The 27855-nt window shown below is 43.1% G+C and overlaps 1 protein-coding gene across 6 annotated transcripts in view; it reads right to left on the bottom strand.

The window, feature by feature from the left end:
- Positions 1–27855, bottom strand: part of DENND2B (DENN domain containing 2B) — a 151770-nt gene that overhangs the window by 8334 nt on the left and 115581 nt on the right. For 5 of the 6 annotated variants that reach the window (XR_008431321.1, XM_053944692.1, XM_053944691.1 and 2 more), the window contains 6 exons: positions 27669–27853; positions 26942–27051; positions 25334–25403; positions 18981–19058; positions 16093–16233; positions 13060–13208 (listed from right to left, as the gene is read on the bottom strand). Coding sequence is in view for 5 of the 6 variants with exons in the window: in XM_053944692.1 (XP_053800667.1) it covers positions 13060–13208; positions 16093–16233; positions 18981–19058; positions 25334–25403; positions 26942–27051; positions 27669–27853 (733 nt within the window). In the remaining variant the exon portion in view is untranslated. Of the gene's footprint in view, positions 1–11565; positions 11641–13059; positions 13209–16092; positions 16234–18980; positions 19059–25333; positions 25404–26941; positions 27052–27668; positions 27854–27855 lie in introns of those variants that run through there. The other variant, XM_053944689.1, reaches the window with a different exon arrangement.

The raw sequence follows: 27855 nt of genomic DNA on the forward strand, positions 1-27855 counted from the left end.
GGACAAGCTGTTGGGCAGGGAATGGACACTGCCCTGGCTGGGATGTCTGGCTGTGCTTGTTTCAAGGACTGTGGCTTGTTGCACATGGCAAATCACCAACTCTCTCAAACTGTTAAAGTCATATTCAGTTACACTTTCTACTCACAATGGAAATATTCCATAAATACCCTTGATAACTCACTTTTCTTTCTAACAATAGCCAACAATTATATTCCTTCCCACTCCTCCCTCCACACCTAGAACTTCTCACAGACCCAGGGGAGCTTCACACACTGAGCATCTCCCAAATCCAGGATTAAGCCTCTAGCACAGACAACCACTTGCTGATTTGTCCTCACTATTGACATGCACCTCCACAGTCAGTTTGGCATTTCCATTGAAGGAGAAGGCAAGAATATGCCTTTCCTTCCTCCACTTCCTCTGAGGGACAGACAAGCTTCCTCAGCCAGGAGGGGAGGGAGGCCACCCCTTACATGCATGGCCAAGCCACCCAGCAGCTCTGTCACCCCAGGCTGGTGCCAGCTCTGTGCTGTGCCAGGGCTCAGGACCATGCCCTGGACTAGGACCAACTCACCAAATCTGGGCTCCCCGCTTCCTCACATTGAGAAACATAGCCAAAAATGTAAATTCACAAAAAAGTTTTTCCACTGTTTACTTTTCCACAGCCTTTTTATGATCCTCTCCCTGCTGACTAAATGATGTTGCTCTGTCCACATTTGCTGAAGTCTTTCATCTGCCCTGTTGACACATTGATGCTCTAGCCCACAAGCACTTTGAGACCCAGTTACCTTCCTGACACACATCCCTTGTCTGCTCAGGAGAGCTTCCTCCCACTTAAGGTTGGAGTCTGGAGTCTCTGTCCTTCCCAGGTGTAATCCCTTGACTCACATGGGTATTATACACCCAGATGGCTCCTCATCACAGGCCATGGCCCTGCTTTTCTGGGACAGCTCCTACCCTTGGGCCACTGATGAACTGTGTAGCAAAAACAGATCCCTGACACTTCCCTTCTAGACCCTTCCATGCACCTCCTGATCCTGGAGATTAACTCCAGTCTCTGACAGAGACAGAGGTCTGCAACAACTCTGCAAAATAAAATAGACTGAGAGGTTTGCAGAGGACTCTGTAAAGGACTCTGGGGAGAGGCTACAAGCCAAGGGCTCAGCCCATCTCCCATCCAACACATACAGGCTGCAGAGGTGGAAAGGACAAAGTAGAAAACTTGAAAAGCATCAAGTAAAGGGCAAGTGGAAGTAAAAACCGTGGCAGCCTGATATACTTTGGGTGGAGATGGAGTGTAGGCAGCACTGCTGTTGCTGTGCTGCCAGTAATTCAGAGCAGTACTGTGCTGTGCCAGATGCAGTGCACTCTAAGGCTCTGAAAAAGTAAAGGTTTCTCTGGGTGCATAAGAATAAATAAGAGCAGCATTATTAATCAGGTTGATAAGACTAAGTAATAGCATCAGGGACAAGATACAAATGAAAACTTCTAAGTGTCAGAAGTGACAGTCTCCAAACTCCAGCTGTCTGTAGTGAGCTCCTGCAGCATTCCTGCAGGTCAGCTTTTGAAGCAATCCCTGGCCCTAGAAAAGCTGCTTAACAATGGGGACATGTTACTGCTTTCTTCCTGTACCAAAGTGTGGGTGCTCAGCTCCAGGACTCCCCCTGACCCCCAGGTGCTCTGCTCCTGAGGCCCCCTGAGCCCCCACATCAACGGTTTGTCCTTCATTCCTGCGGTTCTGTGCTGTGAGAATACATTTTTTGTTAACCTGCATACACCAGCTACTCACCAAAAAGGGCAGAGAGGAATAAAATAAGAATTCAATAGTTCATTTGCTGTAATGGTGCGGGACATCTCCAGTTTTCCAGCCAGTATAAAACTATCAGACATGACAGATACAAATTCTTCCTATAGAAAATCATTGCTGTTTCTCTGTTACCACTGCTAGGATGTTTAATAGGGGAAAAAAAATCTTCAATGCCTGTCTTTTGACTCAAATAAAAAAAATTGCACGTTTTTGCAGCTTTTTGAACAAGAAGAACTACCCCTTAAGGCCTGCAATTCCTGGTGGCTGTGGGATACCTCCCTATTTGTAGGATTGCTTCCATTTGTAAGGCACTATTTTCACATGATATTGATTCAAATTTTGACTTGTTTTCGCTGATATTTTTGAGCTTGTGTGCTTGTGCTTTGAGTTTGTGGGTCTGCCTCTGGATAACCATTTTGGTTTCCAATTTAAAGCAAAGTTATATAGAATCAAAGTAATTCAGGTAGGAAGACACCTCAGGAGATCAACTGATGCAATTCCCCCTTGCTTGACATCAGATCAGTTTGATTCCAAAACCAAATAAAATGATACATTATTTTGTTATAGTAAACATCTTTGCTGCACTTTTTTGTGAAGGAGGTAGTGCCCTGTGTGCCAAGGACTCCTACCTAGTGATGTCTAAACTCACTCTGATTTAGCTGTATTAGAAGCCATCTTAAAACAATATTTTTTTGTGCATACTAGAAAGAGCCTTATTTAGCGGCTAATTTCTTCAGAATAAATTGTTAGCACTAAGCAAGACCTCCTTCTGTAGCCTTGGGCTACACTGAGAAATGAAGGCTCCTCTGGGAGAAAAAGATTATCTTCTTCCTGCAGGGATCCTGAGGGAAGGGAAGAGCAGAAAAGGAAAGGAAGGCTGGGAAGAGGCTGAATGAAATGCAAGGAGGTAAAATTAAGATCTGGGGGGTAGAACTGGGAGGAGAGGCAGACAAAATGAGCCTGATGAGCAAGTGAAAAGGAAACTGAGGGCAAAGGGGCTGGGATGTAAAATTAAGGGACAAGACAGTGACTGGCTGGGCTGAACAATGCAAGGACCAGGGAAAACCATCTGAACGTGACTAAAGCTATCACACACATGCAGCCAAACTTATGAGGTCCCAAGGTGAAACTTGTTCCTCCCTGTTGCTATAGGCAGGTGGAAGGACGTGGGGTTGTCTGATGCCAATTGCCCCTCCTCTGTCACTACCAGAGATGCTGAGAGGGGCTGCAGCTGCAGGAGGGAAGGTCACACACCCAGACAGCTGAAGGTGACAGAAGCTCAAGGCACAGATGGAGATCAAATATAACCAGTGCTCTACACTTCAGCCACTGCTGCTAAGCAGACAGACACAAACCCACAGTTTTATCAGAAATAATTCTCAAACTGAAAAGTTTCCTCCACAACAAATACATTTACCTGTCCTTGAGAGGAAAAAGATTATGACCAATACAAACATCAGAATTTGGGTTTAACATATTTTTGTTTGACTCAAATTAATTCTAATCCAGTAAATTATCTGGGCACTAATAAAATAATTATTTCCAATGATTACAGAGCAGCAGGAGTTACAATCAGGTCATGCCTCACCTCACCAATTAAAGCATGAGGGGACAGGCAAATTTCAGTTTTAGGCTTTGATTCAACACACTATTTCAGCAGAAGCTTCAGCTTTAATTTACTTTCACTGTGCTGAAATACTTTGCCGAAATGAACCTCAAAGACCTTTATTTTCCACTTCTGTTTTAATCAGACCAGCCCTCAAGACATGATAACACCTTCTGAACCACAAGTTCCCTCACTGATATAGGAGAGGCTGCTGCAGAGGCTGCCTCTCATCAGCAAGGCATGTTGAAGCTTTGGAAATTTGAATAATTTTTTACTTTTCTAGAAGCCCTTCAGGGGCTGGGCAAACTACAGAGGTTCCCTCAAGCCTTTCTAAGGTGGTTTTGAACTAGAGACTGTAATTTTTAAAGGTAATAAATATTGTAGTTTTATGTTAATGTATTATTAATACGTTTTTTAATTTTAAGAATATAATTTATTTTTAAAGTCAAATAATTAGATTTTAACGTCCTGGATTGAGAATTCCCTGTGGCAGAATCCTTCTGTAAAGGGTCCAACGCTGTGTAGAGATACACAGGGAGGAGGACTACCTTGCTGCTACCAAGCACTTCTCCTCACCTGACCTTCAAGTGAATCTGTGAAAATCTGGGTGTCTGCAGGAAGTTTAGGATGGAGTGGTCGCATATGTGACCTAAAAGAGAGTTCTGGAGTTGCTGAATTTCCTGTTAATAAATCTGATTTCTCTACAGTAATCAATAAGATGTTTAAAACCAAAATACTGGGTTCATATTACATGGAAAATTACATGAGTTTGGGCTGTAAAAGCCAGAGTAATATTTTGCATTGTGATTTATTTTATACAGCCAACACTTAATATGAGGTGAAGTAAGAGTCACCACCTGAGGTTTTTAGTAGTTGGCCTAAAGTATGCAGCTAATACTGTATCTCTGATCAGTACCTAATATCCTTCTTTTCAGGAAACATGGACAAATCTGTGCATATTTTAGGTTGCTTTTTCTCTTGATGGCACAGGAGACCTGCCAATGGAAGGCTCTCCTCCTAATGTTTGAATAAAATTAGGAATTCTCCAGTAAATGTGATGATGGATGGGAACACGTACAATTCATGTGAGTATCATGGTGAGGCAGGTCCATTTGGCCCATCTCAGATTTAGCAGCCAGTTTTGAACATTTCACAACTTAATCATCATTCACACTGCAAGAATTATTGCTACCTTTGGCACAGGCACAGGGTGAAGAGCTCCCTAAAGCACAAACAGCAGATGTCCCCTGTCTGTTATAGGCTGCAACATCTATCACCCAGACTTAACATATATCCACATGTATTTCCAGCAGTGAGGTAACAGCTCAGTCCAGAAGCAGGTGAAAATCCCTCACTCTGTACAGGAGCTTGGCAAAGCAAGAATCTTGCTCAACAAATGAACAGTTCCTAGGGTGGGTGATTGCTTTGCCAAGCCAGCAGTGCTGCCCTGGCACCCTGTGCCCTCGGCCTCCAGGTCCATCCACGCTCCCCACACCTGGCAAGCAGCAGCCTGATGCAGAAGTGAGAACCAAACTTTGCTTTTGCCAGGGTGAAGGGCAGAGTCCAACCACAGTGGCTTCCCCAATTTGAATTCTGACATCTTTGCTGCAAGTGACCTTTGTGATATCTCATGGAATGCAAACAAGTGATAACACTGGCAGGAGAAGGGGGCATTGAGACTGAGGAGGAAATGCATATTTTCCACATCACATCAGGCCAATTATCAGTTATTGTCCTTTGCAAAATCTTTTAACTATGCTTACAGCTCAAAGAGGGGAGCTGTTTAACCTTCACACCACTTAAATGGCAGTTTTGGCCCATGCAAAGGAGCTAAACCCAAACCTTCTTTTACAAGTAACAAGTCACACTTCAGGTTTTATGTGGTGCTTTCTACAGGGCAGGAGGAGAACAGCCAAGCTTGTAAAACTCTCAGAAGGAATCCCAGTATATCCTCACCTGTTTGGCAAAAGCAATGCTGCAGCTCCTTATCAGTGGGGCACCAGTGACGCACTTAATTTTGGGACAGGTCCAGTGACTACTGAAGGTGAGTTATGGAGAGCACAGACAGCAATGCCTTTGTGCTATTGATGATTCCTAGGAGGAGACTTTTTTATGATGAACCAAAGGTTACAACTCTATTTCTGAAATTGTTTTCCCTGACTTTGATTCACAGCACCATGGTTTGCCTCACTCCAGTGTCAATGAGTACAGTTCATGGAGCAGACTTGCCCAACATTTTGTGTCATCATCTGTGTTCCTTTTCTGGTCCCTCCTTCTTGTATTTTAAAGAAAACTGAGTGGGCAACATCTTCATTGATAAACTCTTGTCTAGCCATATCCCCTTCAGCTTTATTTTCAACATCCTCTCCTGGTTTGGGCTGTTTTACCCTACCAGCATGGATCCATCACTGACACTGACTGAACACGTTCCCACAGCTTCACAGAGTTTGACACCATGAAAGATGATGTGCCCTCAGAGGTTCTTTTTTTAAAGCCAGTGGATTTTTCAGTCACATAAAGTAATCCAGATTTTCAGTGTTTGATAATTAAACAACTCATTAAGACACATAAAAGAAGGAGTAAGTACAGGTTCATTCTGACTATACAGGTGGCATTCTTTTGGTTTTCATCCAAATTTTGCAAAAATCTCCAAAAATTACATAATTTGTCAGATTTTAGTTCAGTAAGAGCTGCATTTTCAGAACCAGCCCCCTCTTTTGGGAACACCCAAGTGACAGTGTGGGGTCTCACAGATAACCTGCAAAGCACAACCCTGGCTCATGCAGAGTTCAAGGCTGCATCTCTTGGAGCTGAGAGCTGCAGAGCAGAAGAACACTGTTAGGAGAGCTCTCCCTCTCTCAGAGAGTAGCTTTGAAGTACTTAACTTGAAAGAAAGCAGAGAACAGTTGATTAAAGGGGAATGTGGTATTAACAAAGGCATTATTTTTTGCTCCTGTAATGCTTATGTGTAAGCGAGGCACATGAAAGCCCCTGGAGAAAGAAACATGCAAAGTGCACTACAGAATGAGAACTTGCCTTTTCAAGAAAATGGGATTTGGGGAAAAAAGTCATTGCTTTGACACATCAGGTAGCTGCCCAAGCTTTGTAAGGTGGTTGCAAGAAAAATCAAATCAAACATTTCATTTCCAAGTGTGAAGTTTTCCTTTGTGTCCACAGAGTTATCCAATCCCTTTCCTGCAGGACAATTTGTTAGCACAAATCCAGAACAAAAGTGGTCTCGGAGCAGGTGCTCCAGAGGAGAGTTAACTCCTTGTTCTTCCCACACTGGGACCTTTGCTCCCACCAGTCCTTGCTCACACTGGGGTTTCAGATTCCCAGGTCATTGCTCCACTGGTAACAGCAGGACAGCTGTAAAGCAAGATGAAGTATTTTTCTAAGTAGTAACCAACGAGGAGCGGAACAATCTCCCACTAATCTATCTCATTTAAAAGCTGAAAAGAGGGAATCTAAATCCTCTTGCAAGGAGCAAAAAGTCAAGTTGGGAAGATGTTGCAATTTACTGCCATATTGTGCCAATAAGCAAACCAGAAGGGAATTACCAAGCAGCATGGTCGTCTTTGTATCCCATTTTCTTTCATGGGGAAGGGAGAGAGAATTTTTTTGCACAAATTGGAAGTGGAAAAATTATGTTTTCCCACTGTAGAGCATTGGCGAAAGCCTGGTGTGACATAAATAAATACCACTGGAAAGCAGGGGAGGAGGGAAGGAAAAAAGGAAAATAATACAAGCTCTACCCTTCTTGGGACACGGCATATTAAAAATGCCATTGGAGTTTACTGCACATTAAAAATGTCACTATTAGGTTGTTTTCTCTGAGACTGTGGAATATTAAACAAGCCAGAGACTTTGAATGTTCATTTTGTTTCTTGGTCTATCCCTTTTGCTTGACAGACATTTTCCTACTGTTCATGTACAGCTGCTTTGTTGGCATCAGCCATCACACAATCTAAGTACTGGAGAAAGTAATCCAAGTGGTACAAAATGTAATTACCTCTTGAGAAGAGGGAGTAAAGTGCAAAATTTCTCTCAAGAATCTTGGAGACAGCTCTGCTAGCCCCCTCAACAGGGGCTGGTCTGCCTCTCACTGGAGGAAACAGAAACTCTCTGGTTACGTACATGAGAAATGGATGTTTTTGCTGTAGAATAAATTCTGTCTACATTGGATAATTATACAAGGGCTCATTCCTTCCACTGCAGAAACTAGTGAAAGAAATTCTCTGGCTTATCTTCATATCAGACCAGACAAGCACAATAATCCTGACAAGTATTAAGATAGCACTTGAAGTTCTTTGGATAAAAATACACCAGAAGAAATGTCAGCCATCCATACTTCTCCTGGGTTTAGACAGATCATCAGTGAGCTTTTACACTTTCCACAGGTGCAGTAGTCTGCATCTCCAAAACTCTTCTTTAATGCACAGTTGATAATTTAAAAACTACCAAGACCCTGTAGCCTGTGCTCAGAAATGGTACAGACCAGTCAGAGACTGGCAGTAGTAAATTCTCCCTCACAAGCTGGTTTCTGGCACATATTTATTGTCAGATTTCTCTCACCTTTCTTTTTCTGGAGGTTTTTGTGACAGGGAAAGTAAGGGAAGTCTTTATTGCTGGCCAAAGCTCATGTCTGTTTACCAAGCACACTTCTCTCTGTGCTAATACACGTTTTTACCTTTTAAGCTGCAGGTTGGCAGACTTTACAAGTGTTACAAGATGACAGCTATTGGAAAGGAGCTTTCCCAGGCAGTTGGTAAAGCTGTTCAGACCTGTCATGGCCATGATTCATTTGTAAGAATTAAATCCTACTTTTTTCATAAAAAAAGGAACAATAAGGAAATAGAGAATGAGCTTGCACTTTAGTAATCTGCCCCAGAAATTAGCTATCTTGCTTTTCCACTTGACCTTGCTACTGGAATGCGGAGCTGGACTAAAACATTGCCACTTATCTCTTATTTCAATTTGCATATTTTAACTTGAGCTACAAGATCATTATGATCTTGGCTGTGAGGTTAAAGGATGTTTTTTAGGTAGGCACCAAGAAATAAGGACCAGGCTACCTCTCAGCTCTTGCTGCCAGTTTCTAGCCTGGCCCCAAAGCAACAGATTCAAACATAAGGAGAAGCATCACCACTCCCTGAACAGCCTGGGCACAGCAGAGCCAGCCCTGAGCTATGTCTGTGCGTGAGAATAGGGAAACACTGCTGTGTTCTGAAAGCCTTTGCCCTTTCAAATACAAGTACACTTTGCTCCTCCTTTGCTCCAGAGTTAACAGAGACATGCCTGTGGGATGACTTCCCCACTATTTACATATTTCTGCTCTGTCCTGTATTAGTCAGTGTTTCTGTCTCCAGCCTGTAACCTTTGGTCAGGTCTGGGATCTGCCTGGACTTTCTGCAATTGTGCTGGAAGACAGATTCCTCCTGCAGTTCAAAATACTGTGGGGAGGAGCAGGGTTAGGGTTTTCTCCCTGAGGCCCATGCTCCTGCTTCACTGATAAGTAGCTGAAATATCACATATAAAACCAAAATTCACAACAATGAAAAGTTGTTTTGTCTTTTACAAGAGCAGGGGCTCTGTAGAAGCATTTCACAGCCCCAAAAGTTTTCCAAAGAAGAATACTGGAGGATTTGGATGCATAGCAAAAAACAAGCCTCATCCAAACACTCCCACTGACTGTGGCTGGCATTGGACTGGATCCATATGTGAAATGTAAGCAAAATATCCTCAGAGTCCTTCCCAATATAGTGGATTACAGCAAAAGTGTTTTTTAATAGATAAAAAATGGGGTTATAACAAAAGGGCATTGCTATGTCCAGGGCCTTCCTTTCCCCTCTCCAAACATTCAGGGGAAAAGGCAAAGAGACTGTTCTCACACACATGGATACATCACCTCCTCAGCAAATAAGTCCACAAATTTGTTTCCCCAGCATAAAACTAAAACAAGCAGAAAAATATTTTTCTTCCAATGTTTACTTTCTATTTATTTTCTGTTGCTACCTTTGTGCCTGCAGCAAGGTCAGTGTTCCTGAGCCCCAGGCTCCACTGGTTTTACATCTGCTGCCTCTCAAACCCCAGAGGATGGCACTAGAGCAGCTCCCCCTCTGCAGCTGGCAGGCACAAGACTATTCCAGAACTGGGGTGAACATGCAGAATGTTGGGAACATAAACAGGGGTTCCCAGTGGGACAGGGATTAGAGCCGGGATGAGGCATATCACATCAGCTGTGCTTTCAGCAGATTTTTAAGGAAGTGGAGCCTTAATTTCTCCTTTAAGAGCTGTGATACTATTATTATAGTTGTTGTTATTATTATTATTCCAAGTTTCTTTATCATTATTTCCCTGTTGTCTTCTCCATTGTTCACAGAAAGCAAAATTCTGAAAGTTTGCGGGCAGATTCACATTCATTTTTGAAGGTGAGCAAATAGCTGCAGGGATTTATTCACCCAGTTTCAAGCAGAAAAAATATATAATCAACTTACTGGGGAGAAAAATACCCAAACCTAACTGCACATATCTAACCAGGACAACCTCACAGTGCTGTGATTCAGAACCTTGCTGTTGTTTCCTCACTACTTGGGAGCATCACTCTCAGTGTTGACAATCTCTTCCTGCAGAGATCAAGGACTTTAAATTTTAGCACATTCTGGGCACTGTAAGAACCATAAATAACAACTTATTGAATGAACCTCACTTCACTAGGCATGACTTTCCCAGACTTGTATAATGTGTGAAATCATTTATTGCTGGAAGACCTGTGAAACAAGCAACCACAAAAGCCCATTGCATCTTATTGTTTCAAGCCTAAACCAAACATCATTTATTTCTAAGCTAGTTTTGGGTACATACAGAAATCAAACCCTGGTAAAATCATTTTAATTTCCTGCTCTCATTCTTTGGGCACGGAGTGGACCTGTGAGATATTTCACTTCTTTTTTTTCCACATTACTGGTAAACTTCAGTTTCAGCCAAGATGCCCATAAACAAAACTCATGTCAGACAAGGCAAAGGTTCAAAGAAGAAAGTTACTAGCTCAAAGCCAGAGTGTTTCATTTTAGACTTCATCCCTATTTAAACCATGAAAATCTCAGTAAGTATTGAATTTAAATCCACTGTCATTTTCTCCAGGCTCTTGTCAAAGGACTCATTATTAGTTTCTGGTTTTCAGTACCTCCTAGATCCCGGTGCTGAGAGGGACCACACTGCACGAAGCAGAGCTGCTGCACACACAGAGCAGGAAGTGGTCTCCATCCCAGAGTGTTTGGGATCCCAGACAGAGCAGACAAAAGATAAGAAAGAGGTGCTGTGCTTCCAGCATGTGACATTCAGCAGGTCCGATTTTGTCATGCTCTTATCAAATGAGACCAAGTAAATACGACAATAAACCTTTCTTGTAAGAAAGGTTCTGTCCTTTCTTATAGGAGCAACGACAAAACCTCCCAAGCCTCTCAGATCCATCTGAATCCTCTCTTTTCTCCTGTGTTATGGCCCTTATCCCAGGGCCCCCTCTCACACAGAAACAACAATTCACTGGAGAAGAGTTTCTGCAGGAGAGCACAATGTAGGGATATGTGTTTACCAAAAGGGATCTGTATAATTTCTGGTTCCTGTTGGTCCTGGTGCCCTATTTCTGTGTGCCAAAAAGGGTGAGCAGCACACTGCCTGTAAGCAGAACTCTTATTCCCTGCTCCAAGGCCTGTGGGACTAGGCAGCTACCCAGGGAAAGGCAATTGCATAGGCAAGCCTGAACCCCCAGCCAGGGCTGCAATGTGTATAAAACCCTGGCTGCCTGATAAAGTCCTGGGTTACCACAGGCCCTCAGTATCAGCAACATGACTGTTTTCCAGGCCAAGCTACCTTGAGCCTATCAAAGTAGGTTTAATTGTTGATTTTCTCTGCACAGTGCCCAGGGCATTATATGACATTGGCTAGGCCAGCTGTCCCAGGGAAATGCTCCAGGGTACAGCTGCTGTGTCATCCCTCATGACTAAGGATCTTTTCCACAGCAAGCCATCCCTGCAGGACTGTGCCTGTGGTCCACAGAACACTACAGAGGAGCAAATGGGAACTCCAGAGCAAGCAACAGTTGGCAGCTGCACAGCAGAGTCCTCACTTTTGCTGTACCACTTCTGTGAGTTTCCACTCAGATCACTGTGCCATTAGAAGGAATGCAGATCTGTTTCAATCTGAATTACAGTCAGACCTGTGGGTGCTGAAAGAATGGCAAAACAGAAACAGACAGAATAAGGTGAGTAAACATGTTGTAGGAAAAGTTGTAGGAAAAGTCAGAAGGAACACACCAACAGTATTTCTAGAGCTACCTCCTCCAATATTCATGGTGTGACTCATATATCTGCTAAAGTACTGCAGAAACCCTAGACTAGTTACACAATTTTCATCACAGGTTTATGTGAAATTAAGTCATCTAAAATGGCCATTCAAACCAAGGGTTACTGACAGGAGAAGGAATGAAATAAAACTTTCCTGTTGTTCTAGACACAAAAAAGACTCCTAAGGAAGTAACTTTATAATCCGAGAAAGGTCTGCAGCTTTAAGAAATTCTCCCCTAAAGGTTGTAAAGCTTTTACTATGCAAAGTATTTTTGCTATTATATACACTGGCGGCCACTAAGTGCAGCTATTGTTTCTGGCGGTCATTCAGAGGAGGTCGGGACTGATAAAATGTTTAGCAGAGTTTGTTTGGGTAGATCCATCTGTGTTTTTAACCTCCCATACAGCCTCTGGTGTCCTTTTAAAAGATGCTGGATGTTCCTGTCTAATAAATGACAGGCTTTACTTTTATTTGCTGGTTTTTTTATTATGTATCATGCCACAGAAAATAACGTCTTCTTTATATTACCCACACTTTTCTGTATGGATTACAGAAGCAGCTAAAAAATAGGATGTTTCTTTGCTGTGGGGCAGGGGTGCAGCTTACACAGAGCTCCCATTTTCTTGGGAAAGGCCATGTGGAGATGTGGTCTGTTGCTCTCACTCCTTACACCTTGGGCTGAGCTCATGCTCCAGAGGAACAAAGATTGCAATCAAAGGGCAGGGAAGCAAAAGGTGTGCTCAAAGGTTCTAGCAAGGAGCCCAAGATGGAGTTTCCAAAAGGAAATATTTTCAGGTCACATAAGCACTAGGAAAAATATCCTAAATAGTTGGGAAGCACTGTGATAGCAGTTTAACACTCACACTGGCTGGGTTTGGTAGGGCAGGAATTGAAACAGCCCCAACATAAAGTCTCAGTATGGCACAGAGCAAATCAGGAGGGTTCTGAGCACCCCACTTCCCTGCCTGCCTGCACTGCATGAGCACAAGGTGAAGCACCTCAGTGACAACTTCTGCTACCCTTTATGAGTACTCTGTGTCCAAAACCTGACAGAAACACTGCTGGCACTACATTGCATCAAAATGCTGTGCAAACATTTGTTGACTGTGAAGAAGGTGAGAAGTTGTATCGCCATTTTACAGGTGGGAAAGATAGAACACCTATGGATATAAAAAGACATTTAAATCCTCCAGTGAGAGGATCCTGACATCTGAACACCATTCCGTACATTTCCTAAAGCCTTTTGCATCCAGAGACAGCGCTGTCCTGCTCGTGTGCTTTAGGTGCCTGCAGCACTCACCTGAGCTTGTCTGCCACGAAGATGACGCGGCGCTCGAGCAGGAGGGAGGCAAAGATGCGGATGATCTGCCGCACGCTCAGGCACTTGAAGAGGCACTCGAAGTCCACATGCTCCAGGCGGGAGTCCATGGGCCTCCGCAGCTCGATGACCTGCATACAGCCACCACACAGCAGGGTCAGCAGCACTGCGCCAGCCGGGCGCTGCCGGGGGCCCAGAGCCCATCCCGGCCCTGCAGCACTGCCCCGTGCCTGCCTGCTGAGGGGACACACTGTGACCCCAGCCCCTCATGTGCAGGCACAGAAAAATGCTGTATTGCACAATTCCTGTCATGCCATTCTTCCCAGAACACAGCTGTGTGCACTGTCTGCTGTCATCTCCAAGGGGAGCATAATTCCCCCTTCCAAACATTCTGTAAGAGACGTAAAGCTTGGCTGAGTTGAGAGTATGAAGCAAGTAACAATCAAACTCTGGAGATGGAAGCTTACAGGGTTGAAACAGCCATAAAGTCAAGGTAAATTGGGTTCTAAGCTTGGCTAACAATTCATATTAACATCTAGATATAAGCCTGGGACTCAACTAAGAGGCCAGGAAGACTTTAAACCCAATTTACTTCATTTCCACTCTTCTGTGATGTGCAATTCACTAGATAATGTTTAAAATCTTTCTCTTTGCATATGAAGATATGTACATACATACATATATGTATATATACTTAACTGGGGAGTCAAGACAAGGTCTTAGATGATGAGTTGTGACATCCCTTTACAGTCTAATTTTCATACTTCATCCATGACCTCAGGCCCTCTCCTTCCTTTTCTCAAATGTCTTTTCCTTGATTCCTTTATTATATCTTCCTTTTACTCTGTAATTGACATATTCAGATGTGGAACTTGAAGGCAGAGGACAGAAAAAAGAAGAGGGAAAAATAATGTGAAGAAGAGAGTAACAGAAGGAGAAAAATATGAAGCACAAGACAGGAAATGAACGACTATTGAGGAGTTTGCGGAAACAGAAGGGAAAGGGAAGAAGTTGGCCAACTCGAAGCCGTGTTGAAATCTCTGAATATATATTAACAGGAACATGCATGCATCTTCTTTCCATATGTCCAAAAATCACCATCACGTTATTGCTTTAGACTAGTTTTATGTTTTCATGCACGTGACACCACATTCCACAAGCAGACTAGATCAGGTTTTAACTGGAGTAGCCCTTACAGAATTTCTCACAAACACTGTTTTAAGGATGTGCTCAAGATCACAGGATACTGTAAACAAAATGAGCTCATATCAGTTTAGTTGTGATATTGTTTGTGATCAGTAACACACAACTGTAAAAAGAAAGCCACTCTTAGAACAGTATGCATCAAGTCAAATTTGATTTTTTAAAGCCTGAAATACAGGAACAGTATGATGTATAGACACCCATCATTCAGCTGCTGCTTCAAACAGCAGTAAGAAACAAATTGTGGAGTGACTCCTTGGAAATGCCGCCTAACTCTTCCTCACAATCAGCAAAGGTGCCCACTTCCACTCCTTAGCACTGGGATTGCAAGCTCAAATCAAGTCTATGTGCCAAATCATGAGGGGCTGATTCTACTGCAAACCTGCCAACATGAAAATCTTGCTGCAGGGTACGATGCAACGCAAGTTATGGCAGCTTTTACAAATACCAGGGATGTTTTCTGCTGCCTGGCAAAGCCTGCTGCCTCAGTCTGCTCATCACAAATAAATACACTGTCTGCTTCCCAATTAATCACCATCTTTGTTTAGGCAAGAGGAGCCACAATGGAAGGACAAGATTCTGTTCCTAATTAAGCCAGTGCATTCCATTTAAATAACGAGTTTGCACTAGCACAACAGAGAGCAAAGCTCAGCCAGAAGAGAATTGTTTGTTTGTTGGAATTATCTCAATATTTTTCTCTGGGAGAGTTCAGAAGCTTGAGCAGAGGATAGAGAAGTTGCAGATCGTGGCTCCCAGTTACGTTCACACAGAAAAAGCATTGTCAGCTCTTTTCCCTGTTATGCCAATCACCCTTTCAGATGTTGCCTCTCCAGAAGAAAATGCAGGTGACTTTAAAATGCCTTGCAAGTCACTTATGCAAGGAACTTTTTACATTTCATACCATACATTACAGGCCCACTCCATTGAAGTCAGTGGCGTTACATTTAGAGAAAATACAATTTAATGCAAAAATAACAAAAGCACTGTAAAACTAACCCTAAGGAGGGTGAAATAACCCTAAAGGGGAGTTTTTTCTCTCTGCTTTCACTGACTGGGACAAATTCTATTCTTATCTTCAGTAATGAATCCCCTGTATATGCTTGACCATCTGAGTGGAGCTACTCTTATTCTTACACAGGGGCATGCAGAGAACAGAATTTGACATGGTAAATGGCTGGCCAGCCCCAAGTTGAAAAAGCCTTTTAATCAATACTGCCATTTTCCAGTAAGGCATATGTTGTCTAATGCTAGGCTTCTAGCTACTTGAGTCAGGAATAAAAAGAAATGACATCTATTATAGTGTGCACACAAAGTTTTACATTACATACTTTCCTTTGAGAGCCAGTTAAAATGCATTTATTACCAAAGAGAGCCATTTAAATGCTGCTGGTCACTCCTACCATGGCCAGGACTAGCAATAACAAGGTTTGAAATAACAAGCAGCTGCTGAAGTGCTCAGGTACAGACAGCATGGGAAACTCACACTTGCCTGTTATCACTGTGATAAAGCCCAGCAATGCTGCAGTCTCTGAGCTGCACTAGGCCAGGCACACTGGGACATTTGTGTTGGCTGCTTTTCTTACACACAACTTATTAATAAACATAAAATAATAAATACATAACCATAAATTGGCTTATAATCATCAATGGGAACTGCAGAGTAGTGCAGCTCATACTCTGCTTATTTTGAGGGCTTGCCACCTCACAGCCCTGCAGGATCTGTTTGTCTCCTCCTGCTTTTCTTTCGCTGTTTTGATACTGGAGTGGTAAAGGGTAAAGCTTTGACTTCTAATGTTTGCAGTTGCTTTTTACCTCGTTTCCAGCTCCAGGAAGGAAGGTTTTGACTTTGATTGTCTTTCCAGGTGCAGGAAAAGGAGATTCCATCAGACTTCTCATAAATGGATAAACCAGGGCAGCAGATATTCCCCTTCTCCTTTCAACCTCATCCAGGATCTGGTCCATTAGTAAGACATAAGTGAGAGAGAGACAGAACATGTCAGCATCACATAGACTTTTGAAGCATCCTTTGACCCATGTGCTTAAACACATGGCAGATCTAAGTTTATATTTCCTCTGTCATGTATTTCTTCATTACCATCAATCCATGGTTTTTTGTTACAAAATGAAGCCTGTTTGTGAATGTTATTAACACAGAGGCGAGGAAGAATTAACAAGTCTGGAAAAGAGGAAGAAGACTCAACATGACTAAAGGGATCTATATATTGTTGGGATTATGCCTGAACAACAGGGTGAGCTGAAAGAGAGAAAGATAAAGACAAGTCCCATGATCACAGCCCAGGTCAGCATCACATCTCGGTGGTACCTCTTGAAATTTATATCAAGGAAAATCTTTCTTCTGCACTGAGCATCTCTTCCATTTCAACTGAGAGGACAGGAAAAAGTCAGAAAGCAATGCTGCCACTATGATAGCAGGACAGAGCTCCTGAAAGGGTCCCAGCAGTGGCAGAGGGTCCTGAAAGAGTCCCTCAGGTCAGAGTCTGTGCTGAGCTGGAGATCATGAGCCACCCCTGAAGCACACCCAGCTGTTCACACTGGTGCCTGCATTAAGGTCATTTTCTCTTGATGAAACAGCAGGCAATCTAGTCTTGAAATAAGCAGATGGAACTTTTTAAAGATAGAGGAGGCTATTATGTTCTTCTCTTTTTGGTCACATGGGGCAACATAAATTAGATCACAGCTAAGTTTTCCCACATTAGACTGAGGACATAGATGATAAAGCGAAAGAAGACAGAAAGCAAGGCTCAAAGCAGTTAGTGGTTTGACCTGCAATGGTGATCTTTTAACCACCACTCCAGAGCAAAAGGCTATACAAGAGTTAATGGGCCTGAGCCAGGCATTTTCTCTTGTTTCTCTTGGAAATGATTTTCACTGAAGCAGAACATTAAAAGACACTTAAGCACAGGCTGGTGACCTGTAAGGAGAGCTGGTGATACCAAATGCCAGCAGAGGCATTCACTGGTGCACAGTTTCCCCTTTCTCCCTGTGACATAATGAAGGTCTAACTAAAGCAAAGCTGGCCCTGTGCACATAACTTGCATTCCAGTCCTTTGGAAGTGGCAGATAACCATAAATGAGGACATGGATTTCACTCCTGATGTAATTTGCAGCACAGCCATCCTCAGCAAACAAAACCAGCTGCCCAAGTGGGAAGCAGCAATGAAGCAGGGTTGTGCCCCAGGTCCCTTGCTGCTCCTGCACATTGCCAGCACTCATTTGTGTTCCTGCAGCCACAGGATTGGCTATTTGATGCTTTTTGTTGCTGGAGTTGGGGTCATGTGTGTGTCATATGTCTGGCTCCAAAGACTTTCACAACACAAATAAAAGGAGCATTTAAACCAAATAAAAGTTGAACAGAGATCCCAAGAGATAAAATGGTCAGAAACATCTGTTGAAACCATGACCAAATGAACTGGCTGGAAGTTAAAATATCTGTGGTTCTCAAGTCTGACTCAGCAATAGGTATTACAACAGTGAATGAGCAGGAAAGGCTTTGTGGAAGACAAAGTTAATGAAATAGGGTGAGAAACATTTTAAACCAGAGGAATCTTTTTGTTTTTGTGATAAATAATATCCAAGATTTAATATCCCACGGTCTTTCATCGTTCATCGTATAAGGTAGAGACAGCTATTCATTGTGTTGAGGGCCAGTTGTCTGACCTTATACCTCATCTGCAGTGATACTTGGTTGTAAGGAAGATAGTTATTTTTTTCCTTCTCCCAAATCTTCCTTTGTAAAATAGAGCACTATCAAAATTAGATAAAAACATAATAGCAAACAAAGCCTCATGAGTTCTGTCCACACCACGAGTGTAGTGAGCTGGGTGATCCTCCCAGAACAATGCATTCCATTTCACTCACAGATATCTGTGTTTAGATACATATTACATCTAAGAGACACTGCTATAAACCCTTGATTTCAGAGCTTTATGAAAGACATCAGAAGGAAAATTGCAATTAACTATTTGTAACCCAACTGTTGTTCTTAAAGTTTTATCTAGAAAAACTTGAAATCTGCTTTAAAGATAATATTCTTTAGGAATATTAGATCATATGAACAATATAAATGCTATGATTTTATTTAACATCAATGATTTACATGCTCTTTTCCACTTTATTCCTATGAAAATTAGCAGGTAAAGTCTGTGAAAGTTCTGAGAGATTTCCCGTATCTGAAGTGAAAACCTCTGGCAAATTAAAACATAATGAATTAAAATTGGGCCAATCAAAAGATCATCTGTGCTTTATCCTAGACTCCTAGGGTGAAAAAATAAGTGTCACTAGTTTTAAGTGTATAGAATTCACATATCAAATAATCTTTTTTCTCAACCTCATCATTCCACAGGGTGTTGGAGTAAAAGTGGTACTGGCCCATCATCCAAACTATGGATGCCAAGAATTACAGCTCAGTACAGAACGGCTGTAGAAAACAATGGAAAAAATTTTGGTCAGCCAGATCATACAGACACCCAGATGTTTTCTGAATCAATTTCTGCCTCAGTCACAGAAGTAATAATACATTCTTTGATGAACCAAATAATAGGGATGGAATATTCAAAACAGCAACTGTAATATAGTTATCTCCCATCAAAGGAAGGAATTCTTCTAGCCTTACTCATCCCTGCAGATGTGTCTCAGTAAACAATCAAATTAACAAGCAATATTAAAAAATATCTCCTTACCTTAGAAAATAAATCAAAGCATCCCAGGCGGCTGATGACACAGTAAACTTCAGGTAGGCGTGGGCCTTTTCCATTGGGCTGATAACAGCAAAGAGAAGATGGGAATTACACATTAATGTAAAGCCATGAGGAAATGCACTTCTCTCTCTGACCACACAGTTGGCCATCATGTGACATCTCTGACTATTTGCTTCTCCAACAAATAGCTACTCTTGGAAAAGCATCATATTTCTTCCATAAGGCAGGAAACCGAAAGGCACAGATAGACCTTATCCCCTTTGGAAATCACAGCCTGTTGGAGCTGCCTCCCAGCATGGCTCCAGCATGCCGCCATAAAAGCACATGGAACCAGGGCTGTAACTCATGCCTCTGCTAACTCTGTCCCCTGCTCCTGCTGCAGCACAAGGAGTGGGGTCACCCTGGGGCCGTGTGCTGCAAGAGAACTGCAACATTAAGGGAGGTCATGATGGCCTTAGGTCCCCACTCCCTCACTCCATGGTGCTCAAGGAGAGCTCAACCTACAGAAAGGGAGTTCACAACCTAAACAAGGCAGGCTGCATGAGTACATCATTAACTTCCTCAGACTGACTCTTGATAAACATGAAACTCAAGTAACTTAAACTGTGGCAAGTATGAATCAATGATACACATCTCTCTTACCTCCCTCCCCAAGAGAAACTGTGAAGACCATCTGTGGATGTGACTGCCTGGTCAGAGAGTAAGAAAACGATATTTGTTTGCTCACAGTGGACTTGTGAGACTTTTTAAGGAGTTGTAGAGAAATGATGATAACTTGTTAGTATAAACAACCTGCAGGTAGTGTATACCTACTCTGTTTTTCTGTTCTTCTCAAGGACTGTTTGTAAGAAAGATGTTTTTGTTAATTAGCCAATCAAGTAGAATGTGTCAAAGCTGCCTATAAAAGAGGAGAGCTTTCCGTATTAAAGCTGCTGTTGTACACACCAACCTTCTAGTGAATCTGTGTCATTTCTTGCTCAACGGTGACAACCATCCTCTATAACCATCCTATAAAAGGTTTATCCTGGAGAAGCAAATGGTACTTCCTCAGCATACTGGACTCTCCTACCCTGCCTCTTCCACTTTGTCTCTTCGTTGGACTCTACTGGTACTCAGTGTCCCCGTGGAGTGTTTGAAATTCACATGCCACAGAGATGACAATCAAGAGAAACTGAGGGGTAGCTGTGCCTTCTAAACCTGAATATTGCACTCTAGACTTGGGACAGTCAGCAGGTGCCTGCCTGTTAGAATAAAGACCACTAAAAAAAAACCAAAGCTAAGTGAATACAGATGAGTCTATTTCTGGATCCAAACCTGCTCACTACACGTCACATCTCTGAAAAAGCAGAGCCCTTTTTTGTCCATATTAGGTATAAAATCCTTTCTAAAGGCACTGAGTGATTATATCAAGCATGTGGGATTTTGGTTAAAATCATTGTGTCAAATCTGCAGGAATGCCGAAGCCATGCCAGGAGCCTTGGACAGCTCCCAACCAAGAGCTGTCTCACTGAGTGCCAGTAAAAACATCACATTCCTGGGTCATCTATAAGACCAGAAACAATAACTGCTTAGCACTTACTCCAAGTTTCTCCTTTATGAAATATCATTGCTTTCAAATGCCTTAAAGGCTACATGTCTGTGAGAGCTGGGATTCTTCCCTCCCTGCTCTGTGTAGGACATCCTTTTTTGTTATTTCAGAGACCTTTTCCTGCAAACAGCAAAGCCTCACAGATGCACATATACCAGCTGAAAGAGCAGCAAGCAAAAGGCTTGAGCAGAGCCATTCTGAGGGGCAGAACTTCTCAAATTTATAGCACTGGCAACCCTCTCAGCCATCAGTTTACACCTCACTTTAGATTGATCTAAAACACCCGCTGTGCTTTAGTTTGCTTTTTCCTGGGCAAGAACGTCCTCTGGGACATGACACTCCTGCCTGGACTCCTCCCTTGTCACTAGGGGACACTCGGGTCTGCCCATCAGGACCAGTGTAACCTCCTCTCTTCCCACAAGAGAGCTCTCCCAAGTTGCAGGCTGTTCCCTACAAGGTAGCTATACAGTCTTGGAGTCATGTTGTCCATCCAAGACTCACTCCTGCACACAAAGAATAATAGGTCCAGATCAGGACAGCAAAATACTAAAGTAGCCCAGCTGAGAGGCACATGAGTGACTCTGCCTTGGTGCACTGCACTGCTCCTGAAAGAAGAAAGATGGAGGGGATGATGTTTTGGGTTTGATTTGCTTTCAGTTTGTTTTTGTGGAGCCCAGGATATTTTCAGCCTTAGTCCAGTATAATGAAATGAAAATACAAATGAGTTAACAAGACAGTTTCCCAAGATGATGAACATAAACTGACAAGAACATGGCTGAGATGAAGTCAGCCTCTGGGCTGGTCCACATGTAGCTCAAGAAAATCTGAATATTACTGACTAAAGCCCACTCCAAAATGTTTGGCAGGAGAAACAAGAGGCTTTTGCTCCAAAAACTAGGCCTGCCATTTTTCTCTTTCAAATCTCACCTCCCTGTCCATGTGCTTGGATTCTATGGATCCTTCAGAGATCTCCTCCCAGTCTGCCATAGCACTGAGCTGTGTGAGGGAAGTGGCCTTTGCAAAGCACATGCACTAGCCAGCATACCCAGAAACAGAGATATTCCTAAGTGGTGCCAGGAATCAGAACAATTCAAACACTTTTGGAGGCCAAAATCAGTTTCTATGGAGGCTCTTGATTCCTTGTTAGGGCCAATCTAAATTCTGACCATGAGAAAACTGTGGGTGTCATAAATCCGAAAGCACTTCTTAAAGACTTCTTGTTCTGTAAAACATGAGCTTTGGGTGCCAGAGCGCTCAGTGTACACAGGGCTGTCAAACTGCTTGGGCAAGGGCAGCAGGATGGAAGGAAGTAAGAAGCTAAAAGGGTTTTCCAATTAACTTTTTGCAGCTCCATAAACAGTCTGCATCCCACAAAAGTTGCTTTCACACTAATGAATGCCCTTCTGCCCCCCAGCAAATGCAGGTCATCAGGTTAGTCCCACCTAACAACTGCCTTCCCTGTTTTCAGGTACACACTTCACACTCGGGCATCTGCTCCTCCATGGACTCCTGAGGCTGGCTTGTCTTAGCCTAGAAAAGTGGTGGAGGATCAAATTTTATGTAAGAGGGAAGAGAAGCATAGGATGAAACAGCCCCTGCAAGCGTGCCCACATCATCTCTGCTGCTGACATGTGCACTCACTAGAAAAGCTGTTTCAGAATTGCCTTGGAGGTATCAAGATGTAACTGGAAAATTTCATGCTATCTATGGAAATGCAGATTGTCTGCTGTGGGACAATAGGTTACATTCCATTCTAAACCTGTTCCAAAATGAAACAACACAATATAAATACATTAAAAGGGGATGCTGTACAGGATTTGTAGAACAAACAAAACATAATTGTCACTGTATCCCTTGAGGTAGTTTTGGCACACAGACCACAGAAAAGGTCTGGAAGAATCTGAGACCTGAAGGAAAAAAAGTGGAACAGTTTGTTCATATCACAACACGCCAAAGGAGAGCAAGGCTGACAAAACACAATTGTTTCCTAAATGCAGGAATCTGCACACCAGACCCTGCAGAAGAGCAGCCAGCCATCCTCACAGGATCAGGCTGCCTGGCCTAGCCAGCCATGGAGCTTTTGCCAACCAGGATGCCAAATGCACCAGAAGGTGTGAGACACCTCTTGCTGGGTATTACAAGAGCATCCCCACCAGGACAGCTGAGGAACATTTTCTAAGGGATTAGCTGTACAGCAGTTGGCTTGGTTTAAAGTGGAGCAGTTTATAAGAATTTTAGGGGGGTTTCATGGCACACACTAGTGAGGCTGTCCCACCATGCACCAACCTTTGCAGGGGACATGAAATTGTTACACTTCATGAGCACAGCCAAACCCTATGGAAAAGGCACTTCAGGTAACCACCTCATTTCTTCCAGCAGGACAGGAGGAGGTTGCAGCACCCAAATAAAAGACGATCTCTGCTACTTTTGCCTTTTCCACTGGTAGAGGAAATGCTGAGCTCTTTCTCTGCAGCTTCCAAAATCCCCTCTCTTTCTAAGCCCCACTTTTGCTCTCAGAAGGGCATGGCTGGATTTGCCCCACAGAGGGCACAGCTGGTGAAGTGCACTGGCATCACTCCTTCCTTTCCTTGGCTGAGGAGGCTGTACCAGTAGGATGGGACATGTCAACTTCTCTGTGCCAGGGTTTGGAACCCAGGTTAAGCAACCTGAATTAAGTGATCACCCAAGGTGGCAGCAGTAGATCTGCTTTATAATCATTAGATTTAGCAAAGCACTACTTATTTTCCCTTTTTCTTTTTGCTATTTGATTGATTTTTGCCTTATCCAGTGGAGGATAAAAATCTCCAATGCTGTCTCAAAACACTATTATATAAAAGCATGCATGAGTGATTTAATTCTGTTCCTGGTATTTCCTAATTTACTCAGCCACCTTTTGCACCAGCTGAAAGTCAGTGTTCTATTTTTATGTTGTCCTTAATGTAGGGTGGATTTCACTGAGCTTTAAATGAGTAAAAAAAGCCCATGTTAATGTTTCATTGAAAAACTGATTCAACATTCCCATGTATAAATCTCTTTTATTGTCACTGGTTATTTCAGTCTCAGCATGGTCCAGGATCAACCATTTGGCATTTCACAGAGGCAAGCTCTGTGCATGATTACAAATGTACTGACATTCTCAGAAAGATAAAAGTCTTAAACCACCTTTACCTGGCAGAGTGAAAACATTCCATAATTTTATTCTATCCAACATTTTCTGAGTTTAATTTTTTTTCCCAAGTAAGACCTTATTATCATTTTAAATGGCAACTCATTAAAAAAAAAAATATTTGTACTGCTGCCTCATATCTTGTTATGCTATTTACACCAGTAAGGATGAATCCTAGGTGCTTTCTTTGTTCATCCCTGAGTTACCCCCTCACCAACCCTAGATTTACTGCAGCATAAGCCTTCAGTGACATTTTCTGCCCACACATCAACCTTGTTGTAGCTCACTGTGACACACTGTTTTATACAGTGTGAGTCCCTGTGATGCTACCTATGGCAAACACTGCCCCCAGAACTGATAAACAAGTTTTCTGTTCTGTTAGCATAATGAAACTTCTTACAAATAGAGGAACCACACACAGCAAAACCTCCCAGACAGAGCATCTGCTGTCTGCACACCAGGGACTCTGCCATGGACAGAGAGCAGGGGGAGGGCAGGGTCAGGCACAAGCAGCAGTGCAGGACAGAGAGGGCTGTGCCAGTGACAGGGAGTTGCTCTGCTGGAAGCTACTGAAGGCAGGTGTTCCCTGCCTGAAAAGGTGGGAAATCAGAAGGGGAAGGGAGAGGAAAGTGCCAGTGTGCCTTATTCTTTGAGAGGGGGGACCTATTTACAAACTGCTGCAGACATTCATTTGGCACAGAGAGTCAGCCAAAGACTCCTGCAGCATCCAATATCCATATAAGCTCCCCAGCCCAGTGTGGGCAACAGCCATGAGAATATGAGAACATGACAGGAGCTGTGGCTCCCCACCCAGTCACTCACAAACAGCTCCAAACCTATCCAAGAGGTGCAAGGCCAGTGCAGGGACAACGAACTGGTTTCTGCTTTGCTGCCATCCCATCAGGTGTGCAGGATGGACACCAGAATCCCTCTCTGCATTGTGCTCCACCTCTCTTAACACACTCCACAAGCCTCGGAGCAGATTCCTCCCCCTTGATACATACACTGCTGTGCTCTCAGTTTATCAAGTGTCCAGGGATTTTCCAGTGATGAGACAACACTGGTTGTAGGCTCCCCACCTCACTGATTGACCACCCCTGGTCACAGGGACTGAAAATTGTGTGAGAAACCAGACTTCTTACTGCTGGCACCAGCCTGTTGCATGGCTCTGAGCTGCAGACTGATGACACAGTGCTGGCAGAGTCATTTGAGATGTAAGCAGCTGCCTAAGAGATAAACACTACTCACAAATGTTTAGAAATACCAGCTTTGCCTTTGTTTCCACTGTTGTTGTATTTCTGATTGTGCTTGAAAGTATGTAACATAAAGAATTTATGAAGTAAGTGCTCACACAAGAAACTTTCCACATTCTCAGAAATTTGCTACAAACCTTGGGATCTATCAGATTGAAACGGCCATTACAAATTCTTATCTTAACTTGACCTCCTTACCTTCCCAAATTTCAGAGTGAGAAAACCCTGTTTCCTTTCAAAACCATGACAGACACTTTCAGTTCAGACTGCAGTTTTGAGATCCTTTTCAAGAGGATTCTGCCCTTTGAAGTGAGGGTGATGTACTCACCAACAGCCTCCTGCAGTACCCGAACCGCCGGCTCCCATCCTCCCCAGTCAGCATGAAAGAGAAGGTCTCACTAGGAGAAAGTGAATTGCCCATTGTAGAGATTATATCAGAACTACACCATGGCTACAAGGTAGATGACTTAGCAAGGGACACTCATCAAGGGAGAGATGCTACCCACTGGAAGGTCTTAGGACATACTTGGTGGAAAAATTCTGTTAGCAATATGGTTAGGGACAACCCAGCTGGCTTATCAGAAGAGATGGGTGCTGAGTGTCAGTGACTGCAGAAGAAATACGAGAATCAGATTTTGAGGGCAGTATTCCAATGCTCCTTTACCTTTAGTTCAGTCCTGTTTTTGGACTGAGCTTTCTTCTTAAAGGGAGAACCTTAGATACTCTCTGAGAGTAGAGAAATCATTTTCAAATCCAGAAACAACACAGGTTTCCAAAAGTCTCTGTCTAGGATAAATACCATTTATGACAGAGCAGTAAAACAACAGTTTTACAGTAAAACAACAGCACAGGTAAAGGAATGGGTCTGTGAATTTATGCCTGGGCTGTGAAACATTCCTGACTGCTTTGCAAGTTTTAAACAGCATTATATAAAACAATTCCTGGTGCTGAAATGCTGGCGTTTGTATAATTACAGATGTCTCTGGGGAGACCTTAATGCGGCCTTTCAATACATAAAAGGGACTTCTAAGAAAAATGGGAATAGACTTTTCAATAGGGTCTGTAGCAATAGGACAAGGGGCAATGGTTTTAAACTAAAACTAGGTAGATTCAGACTAAATAAAAGGAAGAAATGTTTTACAATGAGGGTAGTACAACACTGGGACAGGCTGTCCAGAGAGGTGGTGAATGCCCTATCCCTGAAGCCATTCAAGGTCAAGCTGGACAGGGCTCTGATCAACCAGATCGAGTTGAAGACATCCCTGCTCATGGTAGAAAGGTTGGACTGGATGACCTTTAAAGGTCCCTTCCAACCCAAATCATTCCATAATTCCATCCCTTCTGCCTATCCTGTTACTCTACACCCTTGGATCAACCAGTTCTCACATGTCAGTGCAGGGGAAAAAAAATTATATATTTTTTTGAGGTCACTTTGAAGGAAAGAAAATGCAAGCTCTCCTTTTCCTTGCCCTTCTCCTGCAGTCATTCATCTCCAATGGAAGGAAGAGAGGGCTCCTCTGCTAGGACAGAGCACAGCTCCAAGAAAGTTCTCAGACAGCAACATTTTGAGCCAAATGAAGGGGTATCCTGCAATGTTAGACAAACACTCTGAGGTGAATGACTAGGGCAGGGAGTGGGGCAGGGCCTCATCCTTTTTAAGATTTATTTTAAATACTTCCATTTATTCTTTTGAGTTTAGCACTCAGAGGAATCTTCAAGCCTCTTCTCCTCAGCCACACAGGCCTGTGAGACAGGCAGAATAGGGAAGAAAAAGAACACAGAACTTCAAAAGAAAGAAAAATTAAATACAGCTGCTTGATCACAAAGTGGCCAAGACTCAAACTGCTGCTTCCTTAATTGGGCATTGACGAGGCTGAGGCTGCTCCAGTGCACTCCAGCACCACTCCATGGTGCAGAGGAGCTCTGGAGCACTCACCTGTTGTACTCAGAGACGGGGAGCCAGTCCTTGGCATCAGGGAAGCAGAACTGCGGGATAGCCTTGAGGCGCTCCTCTGCTTCCCGCATCTGCTTGGTTGGTCTCTCCAGCTGCCGGGAGAACAGCGAGGTTTAGTCAGCCCCTGGGTGTCCCTTCCCACCTCTGCTCAGGGCCAGGGTCACTGAGCAGCTCTGAGAACCAGGGCCCATCAGATTGTCCTGTAGTTGTGCTTGGCAGAATGAGGCATGACTCCAGGACAGGCTTATAGGTGCTTGTACCTATAATCACTGCTGGGGTTTTACAGTTTTTTAATTGTCTGAAACTCCCTTGTTGTATGACGGCCACTTGAAACACAGCCCTAACTAAAATACCTTTCTGCTGCAAGAGCACAAGAGAAATGCCAGAGATCAGCAAAAGTCTTTCCATTGACTTCAGTGAGTTTTGGAACAAATCCTAATATAGCCAAAATGAGTTAAAAGTGAAATATTTAGAAATTGGATTTAAACACCATCTTTAAAAGCATTCACCATCAGGCCAAATTCTCCAGCTCTGGAAAAGATACATTTGAAAACAGGGACAGTGTTCAGTTACCTTCTCTATGCCCTTTGCTTTGTAACAGATTGCTTTGGAACAATTCTGAAAGCTCAGTTTAAGAAATGGATTTCACTTTCCATTTATTCGCCTTACTGATCTTAGAATGAGCTGTACATAGGAATTTTTCTTTTACCTTGGGAAACTGGTATGTCACTTCTGGGAGGTAAGTGTTTTTAGAGGGCTTCTTTTTCAGGGACACTACCACAAAATACTCAAATAACTCCCGCTCCTGCCACTCAATCAGCTCCAGTTCCAGGGTTCGATAGCTTGGAGCCCTCTTCAGCATTGACTGGATGTGTACAAGGCGCTGGGTATGAGCT

Source organism: Vidua chalybeata, chromosome 6, assembly GCF_026979565.1.
Source record: "Vidua chalybeata isolate OUT-0048 chromosome 6, bVidCha1 merged haplotype, whole genome shotgun sequence".
NCBI classification, from domain to species: Eukaryota; Metazoa; Chordata; class Aves; order Passeriformes; family Viduidae; genus Vidua; species Vidua chalybeata.